Source organism: Rhinolophus hipposideros, assembly GCF_964194185.1.
Source record: "Rhinolophus hipposideros genome assembly, chromosome: 7".
In the NCBI taxonomy this organism is placed as follows: Eukaryota; Metazoa; Chordata; class Mammalia; order Chiroptera; family Rhinolophidae; genus Rhinolophus; species Rhinolophus hipposideros.
In genome coordinates, this window is record NC_138053.1 from 76,311,053 (window position 1) to 76,328,549 (window position 17,497).

A 17,497-nucleotide genomic window follows, 5' to 3' on the forward strand; every position below is an offset into this window, starting at 1 on the left:
TAAATATCATTCTAAGGGTTCTACATACTATTCATTCACTCATCCACACAACTCCAGCTGAATAGCCCCATTTTACAGAGGAGGAAAATATGAGAGGTTAAATAACTTTCCTAAAGTCACAAAGCTGAAAGTGAAGGAGCTCTGCCTGACTCTAAAATCCACTCTTGTAATCATGACTCTATAATCCCTCCCTGTATCTATCTGTATTTTACTTCTTTTCATTGCTTGGATTACTATTATAGGACTCCAATCAACAGCGGAAGCTGGGAGACAACCTAAGTGGCTACTGATGTTGAACTGACACTAGACTCACTCAGGTAGTAGTAATGGAGAAGAGAGAAATGGAGAGATCTGGTATACAATTTGGAGATGGAGCTCTGAGAATTGTTAATGAATTAGAGGTTGGATGTGGGAGAGGAGGAAAAGATAGGAATTGATGAGCAAATATGTAGAGCTCTGTTTCCCATGTACTAACTTTATTTATGTTCTCTGGTTTTCTATTTTCCTTCGTTCTTCCTAATTTATGCTTTCTTATAGCATTTAACTTCATTAAATCCTTTTGAGAACAAGGTAAGATATACATTTGTTCACTGCTACTTGAGACTTATTTTATATAGGTGTTCAATATTTTGGTTTGGGTTTTTTTTTTCCTATCTGTTCTAGATTTTCAAATTAAGATCTTAATTGCCTTACAATGAAAGACTATAATCCTTCATTGTTTGTAATCCCATTATTTATTTCTAATTACAGGCACCTATGATTAATGTGGAAACTAGAAAAGAATAGAAAAATATAAGGCAGAAAAAAAAAACCTTAACTCCCACAATCCAGAAGCAAACAATGGGAATACTTTTTTTTACACGTGTATCAGTTAAGTTTTTGGAATCATACTATCTCTACATGTTTACATCCATTCCTAGTGCTACTGAAAACTCTGACTAAACATGGTTAATAATTGCATATTTTATATGACTAACAATTTACTTGTTCTTCCACCTATTATTAGGTATTTATGTTATTTCTAATTATTCTACATTTTATATAGATGAGTTATTTTCAAATATTTTTAGACATGGGACCTTTCTGTCAAGAGAAATCTCTGATCAAGCCTAACATTTTGGTAGGGAATCATGAAACTGATTTACACTTTGCCTTTTAAAAAACAGAATAAATATCACTTTCTGTAAAGTGGCGTTATTAGAAACACATGAAGTGCACTTAGTACAATGAAACTGGTTTCTTGGTAACCCCAGTGAGATGGACACACTCTCCTCAGTTCCCTCAAATGCAAATAGATATGAGCAATCCCATTCTGGCACCAACCCCGCAATGCTCCATGGAACATATTCTGAACGCCATTATCATAAGTAATGCTGTAAGAAAAATCTATGCGCAAAAAATTTTTCTAAATTTCCTCAGGATACAATTCCAGAAGTGACAGTATTAAGTTCAAAGGAAAGGGACATTTTTAAGGTTCTTGATACTTAGAATATAGTTTCAATAATTAAAAACACTGTCAGAGCTACTGACTCAATTCCCAGAATAGGTACGTGTTCACAGGAGTAGTTCTTCAAAAACTATGATGGCTATGATTTAATAGGTATAATTCAAAATAGGCATAAAAATGAGTACAATTCAAAAGACCAGGAGCTTACCATCAGTCAGTCCCATGTCATCTTCAGAAACAACTAAACATTAATACTTTGAGAGACATCAACTTTCACATGTTATGGAAGAAATATTTTTCAAGAAATAATCAAAATAAATATTACTTCTAAGCTATTCGGGGGAAAGAATGTTCTTATATAAATTTTATATGAAAACTTCAAAGTGGTTTCACTGTCACACAGAAACAAGGCAGCAATTCCGTATCCTTCTTTTTAAGCAGCATTATTTTGCAAGCAATACCTCATGTCCTTAAGTATCCGTGACGCATGATACTGATCATAACTTATGAAGGTACCCTAATCCAGTTAACCTCTGAGCCCAACTGTGACCATTTAAGTAATTAAGCAAGTGGCCCGGGAAGATGTGCAGCCACAGGTGGTCTGGGAAAAGGCTTTGCTGTGGAGCCATTGGCTACAAACAGGTTGCAGGTGTTGAGGCAGAGTCCAGCCCAGTCTGTGAATCCATCTCCACGTTACAGACCCTGAGTATATTTATTTTTTAATAGTACCAAAGTTGATTCTTACATTCAGACTAAGAACTACGGGGTTAAAAAAAAAGTTATTTAAAAAAATTTTTTTCCATTAATTTCAATAATACTTGCTGAAATATTTAGACACTCAAGTATGTGAACTTGGCTGCTCTCCTACTAAGTAGAATGTCTCTCTAAAAAGCCACAGAGCCTGTACGTTTCTGAGCAACAACATAATCAAATTGTACTCAGGAATCCCCAGAGGGAGTCCTGCCTGCTGTGGTGGTTTGTTTTTACTCGTTTACGGAATGAGTACTATTCTTTGCAACATGACCATGTTACAAATAGTTTAATCTTGAAGCAGTGAGGAAAAGGGATTAAAAGGAAAGATCTAGAAGCAAAGAGACAAATCTAAGCAGCTACAGCAAAAGTCTAAGTGGGAGAAAATAAAAGCCTGAGTTTGATCTTACATGTCGAATTTAGAATATTGTTGGAGCTTAAATATGGACATGTTTCATGAGTGATTAGAAAGCAGGATCTGAAGTTCAAATGAATGCGGCAATCCTTCTAGCTGCTCTGAGTGAACAGGAATCATGAGGACAAAAAGATGTACAAAACTCCATGCAGGTCAAATATGACATGATAAGGTAAGCAATGGCAGAACCTCAGGGAATGCTTATGGTTGGGGAAACATGAGGAAATGTGAACTATAAAGAAACTTTAGCAGAAATGTAAACACCATAAGAGACGAGTTTATCTACTTTATTCATTGCTGTATCCCCAACATCTAGAAAGTACCTGACTCATAAGAAGTGTTCAATAAATATCTGCTGAATATACAAAGCTAGGCAGCCACCCAATAGTGTAAAGAAATGACAAAGGAAGAATTTCAAGGCAGGAAAAATCAGTATTGTCCAATATTGCAGAAGTGCAGGATGAGAATGGAGAAAGGGCCTTTGAGTTGGAGATTTGGAGTTTATCACTGGGAATCTAGGCAGAAACTGAAAACAAATATTTAAAGAGAAAATGAGCGGTAACAAAGCAGAGGTGGGAAATATAGATACTGCTTTTGAGACATATGGTGATAAAGAGAAAGAAAAATTGGATAGCTTGAATGGAAAACTGCATTAAAGGAAGATTTTATTTTAGCATGTTTGCAAACTTAGAGCCAAGAGTGAGTATAAAGGAAAAGGCTGAAAGCACAAAAGGAAACAAAAGACAGAAAAGTTTGATTCTAAAGAATTCAAGTATGAGAGAAAAAAAGGAGGAGAAATCAAGAACATCTACAGAATTCCGATATAAAAAACAATCTCATAATTTTGCTTCGCATTACCTCACACTGATTCCCTGAAGGAACGAAATTCAGTTTCTGAATCCACAAGCGAAAAATAACTAGACCCTACGTTCAACCAACCACAAAAACAAGATTCTTGCAAAGACCAGAAACATTTGAACTCAATATTGAAACACAAGCCAAACACTGTGTAATGCAGGGTCTCAGTTCCCACTCCCCACAGAAGAATGCAGGATATGGTGAGGCCAAAAAGGAATAACAACGGAGCCATGGATAGGGGAGTCATACCACTGTAGTCTCGCTGGCCGCTGGTCGAGACACAAAAGCAAACATCTGCCAGTATCCCAACAAGGGGTCTTCCTGCACCCCAGTCTCGCTGGTGGCCAGGCGAGACACAGGAAGTAGGATCAACACAATCCACAATGTAATCCGCTTGCTAATCACACTTGCTAGGCACAATCCACAGTCCACTTCTCTGCCAACCAATGCCCCAGCGTAGCCACGGCATCTTTATTAGTGGCTAATGGCTAACTGGTAACAGCTGATGGCCATCTGCTTACACCTGATGGCTATCTACTACCCGAGCCAGCACCTTTCCACTTGAGGTCGAGAGCCTGGAAACTGCTCTCTGGGACTCTGTCCCCACACACTGCTACGCAAATTACCTAAAATGAATCATGCTGTTTTGTCTGTCTGGATCCCACATTCACATTCAAGACAGTAAACAGCAGATTTCCTCTATGATCCCTGATTCTATTATTGTTGGATGTAGAAGGCTGTGAATATCCAAATTATCAAATACAACACAGCAGAGAAGTTTTGTTCCCACTCAGAACCTAAAAAACAGCCTGAGCTTGCCACTCATCTACTATCAAACCAAAAAGTCTGAAAACCAAAGGCCTCCATGTAAAGCCAATGTAACTTATCAGAATCGAAGAAGGCCACTACAAAGCCACACCCACAACATTTCCAAATGTCCAAACTGTGCTTTACCCTCCATCTCTGCCCTAGCTTTGGAAATCCTGGTTGTGGTATGTCAGAAAGAAAAATAGGAGAAATGGAAAAGAAACAAGGGAACTCCCACTCCTGTTTTGTCTCCCTTCTAAAGTTTCAGAGTTAATCCATGAAACCGTGATAATAAGCTCTGCATTATCAATTAGTGCACATTTTAAAATGGAGGCTGTTATTAGCACGTCACCAACAGTCTTGCTTTGACCTGCGTATTACTTGATCAGCATTTTCTTTTTACTATGTTTACAAAAAGACATCATAAAAAGACTTAACGACTTATTTCCAAAAAGAATGAATTCATATATTCTTATTCTTAAAAAAAGCCAACTGTTACTCAGTGTTGTGCAGGGTGGCCTGTGGGGTCTCTGGTCCCGCTCCCCACATAATAACGCAGGATATGGTGAGGCCAAAAAGGAATACCCACAGAGCCATAGATAGCGGAGTCAAACCACTATAGTCTCACTGGAAGCTGGATCCACACATCCTGCAACCTGCCATCCGCTTCTTTGCCTGCCAACCAACAGACTGACCAACCAATGCAGCCGCGGCAGTTATATCAGTGGCTAATTGGCTAACTGGTTACAGCTGATGGCCAACTAGCCACAGCTGACGGCCATCTACTACCCCAGCCAGCACCTTTCCACGTGAGGCCGAGAGCCTGGAAACTGCTCTCTAGGACTCTGTCCCCACACTGATAGACATTATTTATAGCCATGAAAGGCTAAAGTTTACAAATGGGCTTCGGAGCCCCATACCCAGGCATGTTTTTACTTCTCTGCAAAACTGCACTTTGGGTCTACTCACACATCAGTTCCACGTTCAAGGTCTGATCTTTCTTTTATTCAACTGTCTATTCCAGACAAGCTGATTTCCCATCATCCTAAATCTAATCTTGTACACTGTGCCTTGGTGCCTGCCATTAACTCTTCATAGACAGGAAGTGTCTTATCCTCACCAGACCATCAAAATGTAACCTTCTATAAGGCTCATTCCCATTCCACCTCCTACAAAAAGTATTCCTTCTGTGTATTGTTCTCTGGATTCGATCTTATCAGCCTCATCTTTAACCTCGCCCCCAGTAGAATGAACTCAGCCAGGCACCAATCACTTGACATTTCACCACGAAAACATGGACTTGCAGAGACTTAGGCCTTCACATTTGCAATTTTTTTCCTGCTCATAACACCCTTCTTTCTTCCATTCTTTGTTCTCCAGCCCCTGGTCAACCTTGCATACCTGAATTAGTCAGCTCAGACTACTATGACAAAGTACCACAGACTGGGTGGTTTAAACATCAGAAATTTATTTTCTCACAGTTCTGGAGGCTAGAAGTCCATGATCAAGGTGTTGACAAATTTGGTTTCGGTTGAGGACTTTGTTCCTGGCTTGTAGACAGCCCTTCTTGCTCCATCATGTGCAGACCTAGCTCTCTGGCATCTCTCTTCTTCTAAAGATACTACTCCTATCCGAGCAGGACTCACCCTTATGACCTAACGACCTTAATCACTTTCAAAGAGGCTCATCTCCTAATATAGCCACACTGGGGGTTAGAGCTTCAACATACAAACTTTGGGAGCACACAAACATTCAATAGATAACATTTTCACATTTCATAGATCAACCTAAGTATTACCTACTCTGTGAACCACCCAAAGTTAAGAGCATCTTTCTCATGTCCATAGCATGCTGTGACCTAGATGTATACTTCTTGTTTCTGATTATCCTTGTGTGCTTGAAACCAAAATGCTGAATAAGGGTTCTATAATATGTTCAATATATGTTCAATATGTTCAATGCATTTGTTTTGTTCAAATTTGTACTCTTACTAATTGTTGTCTTAACTTCTGAATCTCCCATTATGACTATAGATTTTCCATTTCTCCTTGTAATTCTATCAGTTTTTGCTTAGAGTATATTGTGTAAAATGCACAGACTGCCCGATTTTCCTGGAGAACAAATTGTTCTCTTTACCATTAGGTAATGACACTCATTTTGCTAATTAAAATTATGAACTTAAAGATTATTTTATCTTACATTAATTTTATAACACTAATTACTATGTGTCCCCAAAAATAAGACCTAACCGGAAAATAAGCCCTAGCATGATTTTTTAGGATGCTTGTAATATAAGATCTACCATATTGCCCCGAAAATAAGACTGGGTCTTATATTAATACTTGCTCCAAAAGACACATTGGGGCTTATTTTATATTATGAGCATCCTGAAAAATCATGCTACGGCTTATTTGCCAGTTAGGTCTTATTTTCGGGGAAACACTGTAGTTACATTTTGATTAGTATGTTCCTATTATATTGTCTTCTATTCCTTTTTCTTTCAACATTTCTATGTCAATACATATTCATAAATAGAATATGCCTGAATTTTTTAATCCAATTTGAGAATTTGCCTTTCAAGTGACAAGTTGAGTCCATTTCCATCTATTGTGAATACCAAAATATTTGTATTTATGCCTACCTTTTTATTTTGTCACCTCTATTTACCAAGATTTTCTTCTTGTTTCTCCCTTCCTGACTTTTATTGGAATGACTGAGTTTTCTCCAATGGCATATTAAGAGCATTGCAGTGGAGTGGTGCAGATAAGAGAAGGTACATTTTTCCATTGAGAATTTAAAAGCAGTAATAAAATCAACTAAAGATGAATATGCTTTTTATTATCACCATTTGCTGACAATTCTAAAAATGTCACTTTAGAAATTTGTTTTTTGTTATTTTTAGCTACGATTAGTACTGAGTTTTGATAATATATGTAAGCTACAAATTAGTATTTTTATTGTCTTTTAATCTTGTATTCTACATGGAGTTAATTTGGAGAACTCCCAGTTATAGTCTGCACCACATATATGCACATATATCCTCATCTACACACATTTTCAGATGTTTTTAATAGTTCAAAATCATTCAAGCTTACTTCAAGCGTAGTTTCGTATCTCCGACCCTTGTTGTACTACACATTTCTTCATTTAAACAGCAGATTCAAAACAATGATTAAGAAAAAGAAACAAAATCTGAGTATCTTCCATTCTGTTATTCTTTGATTGCCAGGAGAAAAGACAAAAATGGTAGACTAGGCTGCCATTTGAACAAAAAGGTAGTGTTCAAATACCAATTGATTCCATCAAAAATGTTCTAAAGTAATATTTGCCATTATTTAGCTATTTTATCTGATTTTTACAAAAGAAAACTTCAGAAATTTTTATGAAATAGATTAGAAAATGATGAATTTTCTATAACATAGATTTTAGTGACAATATTTCAAGAACAGAGATATTTTTTGAAACCACTAGAACTGATATCAAAGGAAAAAATACATGGTCAACACTGCAATTTGGGGAATTATTATAAAACAAGATTTTTCATGAAACTGCCAAATTTATCCTTATGCCTCTTTTCCTACTACACACACATACACATACATACAGATATATGTGTATATCTGTTTTTTCACATGAAATTTTTTTTCAAAATTAAAAGCTTTTTTTGATCAACTACAAACAAACATACTGACAAATTTGGTATACTGGATGCTGAACATAAATATGCAAAAAATGCCCATTTTGTGAAGTCACTGACAGATTTGCAAAAGCTGTCAATTTCTTTTCTGACCATTGTTTTATTTCATAATTACTACTGAAAATAATTTGTCACACAGAGGAGGATGGTGTTAAAAAATGATCTACTCCAGATATCAAATATACAAAATGTACCAATGGTTTGCTTTAACACATTCTTCCTGCTCTCCATTTATTATTTTTGAATTCCATTCCTTTGTTCCTGAAGTACATCCTTTAGAGTTCTTTGAAGAAGGGCTGCCAGTAATAAATTCAGATTTTTTTCTTTATGATTTGCTGTCACTCATGAAAAACAGGAAACTGATGATGCTACTCCACTAAATTCTTAAACTACCACTGAAATACTTACTTCCTCTTCTTCTGAATCCCCATCATCATCCTCGTCATCATCTTCCTGTTCTTCACTCAGTGGTGGCGGTAACCGACTGATATCTTCCTCCATATGAGTAACTGGTTCTTCCACCATTTCAGGGGGTAAAGGAGGGCCAATTAACTCAGCATCAGAAGAATCACTCTCTTCACTCCCACTGCTGCTTGTATCACTGAAAATACAAAAACGGAACTCTTTGCTTCTGCTGCCACAAAGTACACCCTCTAAAGATAGTAAGGATTTCTCAGGAAATCCTACCTCTTAACAACTGAGTATTTTAAATGTTTTTAAATTTGTAATTCAAATGGTAAATGTGTAACTCAAATATTTTATCTTAGGAAAGCAAACAACTTCTTTTTCTGCTTCTCTTACCTAAACATAAATTAAAATCAGAAATAAAAGTCACAACAATTACACGTTAGAGGTCCATTCAATCATCCTTACTCATAGAGGCAGCAGAACAACTGGAATGTGTAAGAAAAAGTACAAAATACTATTAATACATCCATAAGAAAGAAAACCACTATTTACTATATTTGAATCCCATTTGTCACAGGAACAAATAAAGCCAGTCATATAAGAAATTTAATATTACTCCCAAAATGTTTCAATATATTTTCTGAAATATAAATTGTTTCTCGTTCTAATCCAAGTTTGCTGAGTTGCTAAAATGTTATATGTAGCATTCTGGATTATAAAAATTATCTTACTCTAGGAAGTATCACACCGATTCTCAACTGTTTTTCTACCCAGCACACCTGAGAACTGTTACAAACTCTCATTAAGGTCTTTATCAAAAATCTCTAGGCATTCTGAAAACCGCCATCACCCACCATCCCTCCACCTCCTATCCCATTCCAAAGGGTTGAGAATTGCATTCTTAATTGTATCAATTAGTCAATCAAATATTTTTTAGGACTCAAAGTATCATGGCCTTCTAATGAAGTACTTCTAGTATGTAAGCTCCATGAAAGCAGAAATTTCTGTTGTGTTTCAGTGCTGTTTCTAGCAGCTAAATGACGCCTGCCATATCCATTGAAGAAACAGTGGGATTTTCATTTTTATTTTCATCTAGGTTCACTACTGAAAGGAATACATTCTCACACACGTTATACTTATACAAAGGTAGGACGAGCAAACCTCCATAGAGTTTCTTTGATTTTGCAATGGTCTAGCTCACTGTGCTCCAGTCCCACAGGTCTTCCTTCTAATTGAATTGGCAGGTTAAGCTTGATTCAGCACGAGGGTCTTTGCTCTTTCAGTTCTCTCTGCTGGAACTGATTGTTACATGGCCTCTTTCACATTATTCAGGTCTTCTCGAATGTCACCTCCTCAAAGAGGCCTTCGGGGCCCCTGTCGTGCGGGGCGGCCTGCGGGGTCTCTAGTCCCACTCCCCACATAAGAACGCAGGACATGGTGAGGCCAAAAAGGAACACCCATGGAGCCATAGGTAGGGGAGTCATACTACTATATTCTCTCGCTGGCGGCTGGGTTGGAGACACAGGAGGCAGGAGCCACACAATCCGCAATCCACACTCCACCGCCTACTTGCTCAGCCACCATCTTCTTGCTAGCCCCCATTTTCCTGCTAGCGTAGCCACAGCAGTTATGTTATTGGCCAGTGGCTCACTGGTTACAGCTGTAGGCCAACTAGCCATAGCTGATGGCCATCCAATCACAGTTGATGGCCATTTACTACCCGAGTGAGCACCTTTTCACATGAAGCCAAGAGCCTGGAAACTGCACTCCTGGCTCTGTCCCCACAGCCTCCCTTTTCTAAACTTTCAGATATATCCCTATCCGTCAACATTACCTTAATTACCTTACTTTGATTATCTTTATTACATACATCCTAGGTTATCTCATTCGATTAGCTTAGCTGTTTATAATCTGTTATCCATCCTCTCAAATACTCCTACTACCTGAGCTCATAGATCTCACCTGACTTGCTAATTGCTGTATCCCCAGTGCCTAAAGCAGTGCCTAACCCACAACAGATGTTAAATAAGTAAACAATAACTGAATGACTGAATAAATTTGTATTGAAGGATTCACACTCCCAAATTTTCTCCCTTGTGATTAAATCACAAATTTCCAGCTGTACTGGTCTAAAAGTCAGACTTTCTTAATGCAAAATTATTCAGGCCATAGAGAACTCTAAATTGAAATGTTAACCCTTAGCACCCACACTTTAACTGAGTTAACTGGTTCAGAAGTAAGCACCGAACTGAGAACTAAATGGATCCATGTTGATTTCATGGCTGATTATGCAGGCCTAATACCCACATGAAACTGGATGGAAAGCATCAGCTTCTCTATACAGCTTCTAATTCCATTTCTGTCTTCTGGTTTCTAATGTACACAGGCCAAAAAAGTAAACCATTTTTAACATATTTTCAATATTCTGAAAAACAAAGTCCATAAAATATGTCCAAAAATGTCCCTGACAGAAAATAGAAAACATTCCATGTTTAAAAAACGCCTTTGATTCAGTGTGGTGCCAAATTATGAACCAGAGCCTGAAAAACAATATGTATTGGATGAGAAAACAATTAAGAATCAAATCCTATTTTTTTTCTCGGCTGACTTTAAAAGACAGCTTAGCTAAGTATTAACTAAGATGCACGGTTTTACAATTTCAACTTAGGAATTAAATTCATAAGCAAAATTCATTGTTTCTAGTATTAAATTCTTAAAAGGAAATGCAAACATCTAAATGATTCCTACCTTATAAATTTGGAGTACAACAATATTGCTCTCCTGTTCTATAGCTATAGTTCATAGGATACATGACATTTCTTCCCAGTATTTGATTTTTGAATAGCAACTTACAGCTATATTTCTTTAAAATCAAGAAAAGTGGTAGTCTTAGATGACTGTCTTTCGCTAAACCAAATTTTAACACTGTAGATTTTCAAAAAATTATCTGTATGTTTTGTGAAATAGACTCTCAACATGCTACAAAGGAAAAAACTTAAAATATATAGGACTAAAAATATACAGCCAAGAGAACAAAAGATCAATCCTCTATTCAAATTACCACAGGAAATAATTTATATATAACAAGTATGCATTAAAAAATTGTGAAGAAAAAAATGATCACCATGTCATGAATGCTGAACACCTATAAAATAAAATTAAAAAGTACCGTGGAATCATCCCTTACATTACATACTGGAATCACCAAAAGGAGCCAAAATCAAAACAAAAAGAAGTTGGACCCATACCTCACACCACATACAAAAGTCATTCAAAATGGATCAACGACCAAAATATAAGAGCTAAAACCATAAAACTCTTAGAAGAAAACAAGGGGAAATCTTTATGACCTGTACTTTGGCAATGGATTCTTAGCTGTGAAACCAAAAGCATGAGCAACAGAAAGAAAAAATAGATAAGTTGGCCTTTAAAAACCTTCATGCAAGAAAGGACATTAATAAGAAAATGAGAAGAAAATCTACAGAATGAGAAAATATTTGCAAGTCATATATCTGATAAGGATTTAATAACCAGGATATATAAAGAATTCCTACAACTCACCAATAGAAAGACAAACAACCCAATTTAAAATGGGGAAAGAACTTCAATAAGCGTTTCTCCAAAGATACATAAATGACTAATAAGTACATTAAAAGACGCTCAACATCAATAGACATTAGGGAAATGAAAATTAAAACCACAATGAGATACCACTTCACACCTACTAGGATGGCTATAATAAAAAATAAAATGGAAAATAAGTGATGGCAAGAATGTGGAGAAACTGGAACCTTCATACTTTGCTGGTCGGAATGTAAAATGGTGCAGCCACTGTGTGGAAAAGATTTAGGCAGTTCTTCAAAAAGTTAAATATGAAATTATTATATGACCTAGAAATTCCACTCCTAGATATTTATACCCAAAAGAATTAAAAGCAAAGACTGAAACATACCCTGGTATGCCAATATTCATTGCATTCATAACACCCAAAAGTGGAAACAACCCAAGTGTTCATCAACAAATGAAAGGATAAACAAATTGTCATACATACATACAATGGAATGCTATTCCACCATTTAAAGGAATAAAATTCTGATAACAACACAAACAAAACGTTATGTAAATTGAAACTATACACAAAAGGACAAATATTATCTGACTCCACTTGAAATGTCTAGACGAGGCAAATTCATGAAGACAGAATTAGATTAGAGATTACCAGGAGCTAAGGACAGAAGAAAGTGGGGAGTTAATGCTTAATAATTCTAGTTTCTGTTTGGAGTGGTAAAAATGTTTGGAAATAATGATGGTTGCACAACATTATAAATGTTATTACTGCCACTGACTTGCATACTTTAGAAAGTTTAAAATGGCAAATTTTGTTATAAAAATTTTGCCATACTAAAAATATTTTTTTTTTTAATCAAGAGAGTAGTAACAGGATACAATTTAGAAATATGGAGGTAAATAGAAGAAAAACCTTTTAAAAATTTTAATGGTTTCCTCTGGGAAGCAAGAATCATGAACAGGGTGAAATGAAGCTTTATGTTTGATTCTGTAATGTGTATACATTACTTAGATAAAAATTTAAAAATCAGTGGTTGCTAGCAGCTGGGGCGGGAGCAATGAAGAGGTGGAACACAGAGGATGTTTCAGGCAGTGAAACTACTCCAACTGATACGATAATGGTGAGCACATGTCATTATATATTTGCCCAAACCCACTGAATCAACACCAAAGAGGGAACCCTCATGTAAAGTATGGATTCTGAGTAATAATGATGTGTCAGTGTAGGTTCATTACTGCCACAAATGTACCCCTCTGATGGGGGATGTCACAATGGGGAAAGCTATGAATGTATGGGGGCGGGGACAGGAGGCAGATGGAAAATCTCTGCACCTTCTGTTCAGTTTTGCTGTGAATCTAAAACTGCTTTAAAATAAATAAATTTTTTTAGACATTAAAAATAAAGGGGCTGGCAAAATTAATTATCCATATGGATGAAAAAAATAAAACTGGGTAACAACTTCAGAGTATCCACAAAAATCAATTTTATGTTGATTAAAGACCTAAATACGAAAAACAAAACTTTTAAACTTTAGAAGAAAATATAAGAAGTTACTTTTATGACTTCAGAGTAAGGACTCATGTCTTAAACAGAATACAAAAGCACATACCACAAAAGAAAAAATTAATAAATTAGAATATATTAAAATTTGAAACATATTTATTTAAAAACACCATTGAAAAATAAAAATAATACACTATCCATTAAGGGGAGAACACAAGCAACCCAACAGGAAAATCTTGCAGAAGATAGTTCTTATCGTATTCAGAAGAGAAAATATATTACCAACAAACTTTTGACTGATGTACAACCACACTGGTAACCAGCAAAATACTAATGCACATTATAAGACTACCACTTCACAGCAATCAGATTGGCAAAAATATAAATGTCTAACAAGTGTTGGCAAGGATGTGTAGTAACAGGAACTCTTACACTCTGTTGGCTGTATTGTAAATTGGTACAAATTCTAGAAAACAATTCAGCCAAAGCTAACAAAGGTAAATGTGTACTTAAAGACCTAGTGTGCTCACTAGGCACATACTCTAAAAAAGCTTCTTCCCATATAAAACAGAAGATGGCTACAAGGACGTCAGTAAAAGCAAACTTTCTAATAAGACAGAAAAATAACAACCTAAATTTACTAGACAGTAGATAAATCATAGTATATTTCTAAATAGAAAACTAGGCTACATTGAAAATGAACTATAGGTTCACTTGTCAACATGAATGAATCTCAAAAACACCTTATTGAATGAAAAAAAGCCAAAGGGAAAATTGCATTCATTACAGCACTAACAGCATCTATATAAAATAAGAAATCATACAAAATAACGTATTATTTAGGAATATATTTATATATAGTAAAACTAGTTTAAAAAGAAGGAAGGATAAACACAGGGAAGGTTTCCATTGTGGAAGACAGAAATGTGAGTAGGGAGAAAATTTCAAAGGCATTGTTAAGGCTCTATGCTCTCTCTCTCAAGCTGGGTGGTTGTTTCACTGGTTCTCTTTGCTTTAAATGTAGAATATCTAAAGTTTTATATGTATAACATACTTTATAACAAACATTTTTTGTTTTCTTAAGGAGAAAAACAATTCCTAGACAGGCAAAAAGTCAGCAATGTTTTGTTTGAGTCCATTACCAATTCAATCACTGAGTTCAATGGCCTTGTAAATGTTACTTGATTTCTGCACATTTGTATGTATTTCCTTAATATGAAAAATGTTACGGGAATTGATTTACTAATATTTTGAATAAAAGTAAATGTTGCAATTGGAGATAACTAAATACTCAATTAGCCAGACGGTTGCAACAATTCCCAGTACGTGATGCTTGGTCCCAGCTCAAAATCATTGTTTCCTAAACTGGAGTTCTGGGACAACACAATCACAAAAGAACACTAAATTGAGTTCTAAGCTTTCTAGGAACCGTGGCAAAAAGGGAAACAGTGTTCTATGTGTCTATTATAATAAGAAAAAGCATTTAGAGAAGAGAGGGATTTTTTTTTTTTGGTCCAGGTGCTAAATTCAAAAAATAACTTATTATATGCACTCTAACATAGTAGACAATATCTTGGATTGAATCTTGTAGGGATTAAAGGTGTTCTTATAAAGGATATTTAAATAGACTTTAAAGTTTTAATTAAATTTAACCACAGTGAAGTTCTTTTACAGTAACACAATTCAATGCACAGAAAGACTTTAAAAAATCCACGTAATAGATTATAGGAAATCTACATGAAATATATCTGGTATTAACACATCTTCAGTTAAACTTTTGACATATCTGTTCATCTACCATGGATTATTCACCTGAGGCCTTCTGAAACTGCAGTAAGTAAACTTCCATTCTTTGATCAATGAAATGCAATAATAAGGTTGTATTATGATATTTTTCTTAATGATTATTTCTATCTTTATATTTTATAATTTCGATAGTAGTTCTGTAATTTTAATCACTAATGACAAAAGTAATGTTTGGGTTTTTTCATATCAATAAATTATATTCCCAATACCAGTAGTGCATGTTTTTTATCTTTAGGTTTTAAAGTTAATATTGCAGCATAACACAGAGTCACTAGAATTATTGAAATTTTTATAATTTTCAATTAATAGAATCCTTACGTTTGTGAAAATCTCAGCAATAAGATGAAAACAAAACAGTTGTTTTTGACATATTAAATCATCCCAAAAGTAAGAAAACCAAAGGTAAATATTAAATGTTCCTCTTAGAAAAAGGAGGGTTTTTTCCCTATATTATATTGAAACCCAGGCACATCGTGAGATTGACAATTGATACAAAACCATAGACAAAGCAAAACTGAATTTTTTGACTAGCATATAAAGGAATGACATGTGGCAGCAGGGTTGGTGGCGGGTGGCAATCTTCAGCCTGGTGCTTGTTTCTTAAAGATTTACTGGAATACAGCCAAGCCCTTTTTTTTTTGTTACCTATGGCAGAGTTGAGTAGTTGAGAGACTGTATCGACCCCAATGCCTAAAATATTTACTATCGGTCCTTCATAGAAAAAGTATGCTGACCCTCACTCTTTACTAATGTATACCAAGATACTCACACACTTCACAGACTAAACAGATATTAGGATTGCACTATTATGAAAACAGAGAACCTGACTTGTACTCCCATGTAGGTAGTCCCCGCTCCCTACAAAGATACTATAGAAAAGAACAAGATTTTTGGAGTGAGACTCTGCTCAAGGGCCTAGACTGAGGTACCAAAGACCTGTACCAGGGAACAGATGTGCAAAAAATGAAAGAGCATAGTATTATACTATTACACAGTATTACATAGCATAAATGATATTTTGTGTATTCAGGCATTTTATGTTTTTCTAACATGAACAAACGAAATGTCAATCCAATGGTAGATTTTGCCATGAAAAGTTTATGGAACCAATTTGACAATTAAAAATACACCTAAAACAACATTAGATTTCTTGTATTATTCCATCCAGATTTGATATCTATATATGTTCTTATGTCTTTTAAAGTTCCTAGTAATTAAGTTACATAGTATTAAATTTCACTCTAAAGGAAGTTTAAAGGCTGCTTTCTCCTATAACCTAGTAAACTTTATAATGCACCTCTATTTATATTCTCTTATCTATCTCTGTAAAGGATCCCACCAAATAAAGTTATCGTGAATGCAGAATTTTGGAAAAAGGGACAAAAGACAAATGTCAAAATAAATATGACAAAAATTACAAACTTGTCAGCCTCTTTCCACTTTATATGCTCTGCAGCCAAAAGGCATAGATTTTAACACTACATCTGGAATGCTTCAGAGACACTCAATTGATTCACGATGTCACAGGACTTTTTCATGGTCCTAGGGACATCTATTGTCTAAAACAGGAGAAATTATGCAAGCTTTTACTATCAGGAACTTTGCTTAACTTGTGTTCTGAACTTGTGTTCTAGAAAATGTGTTTAGTAGAATCCGTCTGAGAAAATCAGGCACCTGGAAGATGATTTAGAGCAATCTCTGACCACATTTGAGCCTGAAGATGTTGGTTCAGTATCTTCATTTTGCCTTCTTAATTCTTTCTCTTTGTTCATTTCTTCCTCTTTTTCTCTTGCTTCTGGAAAGATTTAAAAATTTTTCCAACAGTTAGACTTCAAAACTTGTCCTTATTGAAAAGGCTGAAAATTAACATAGTCACAAAGATGTAACTTACAGTATTACCAGTAACAGCAAAAAATTATCAACCTAAATGTCCAACACTAGGAAAATTGACTTACTGTACAATAACATAAAATGCAGCTAATATTGATGGAAAATATACAAATCTGGGAAAATATTAAGATATGCTAAGCAAAATTAGCCTGTGAATATATTATGAATCAGATTGCATTATGTAAAAAGATGTAGAAGCTGATAAGTAAAAAATAAAGTGCTCAAAAGTAAGATCTTACATAATTTCACTTTTTACTTTTAATGTTTTAAATGATAAATTCAGCATTTCTGAATTTCCACACTGGATTTTTTATCAGAAACTTCCTGCCAAAATCATGAAAACACTTC

General features: G+C 35.3%; 1 protein-coding gene across 1 annotated transcript in view; it reads right to left on the reverse strand.

The window, feature by feature from the left end:
- Positions 1–17,497, reverse strand: part of WDR70 (WD repeat domain 70) — a 253,902-nt gene that overhangs the window by 228,150 nt on the left and 8,255 nt on the right. The window contains exons 4-5 of the mRNA XM_081053278.1: positions 16,934–17,054; positions 8,383–8,575 (exon numbers count right to left, since the gene is read on the reverse strand). Coding sequence (XP_080909404.1) covers positions 8,383–8,575; positions 16,934–17,054 — 314 coding nt within the window. The remainder of the gene's footprint in view (positions 1–8,382; positions 8,576–16,933; positions 17,055–17,497) is intronic.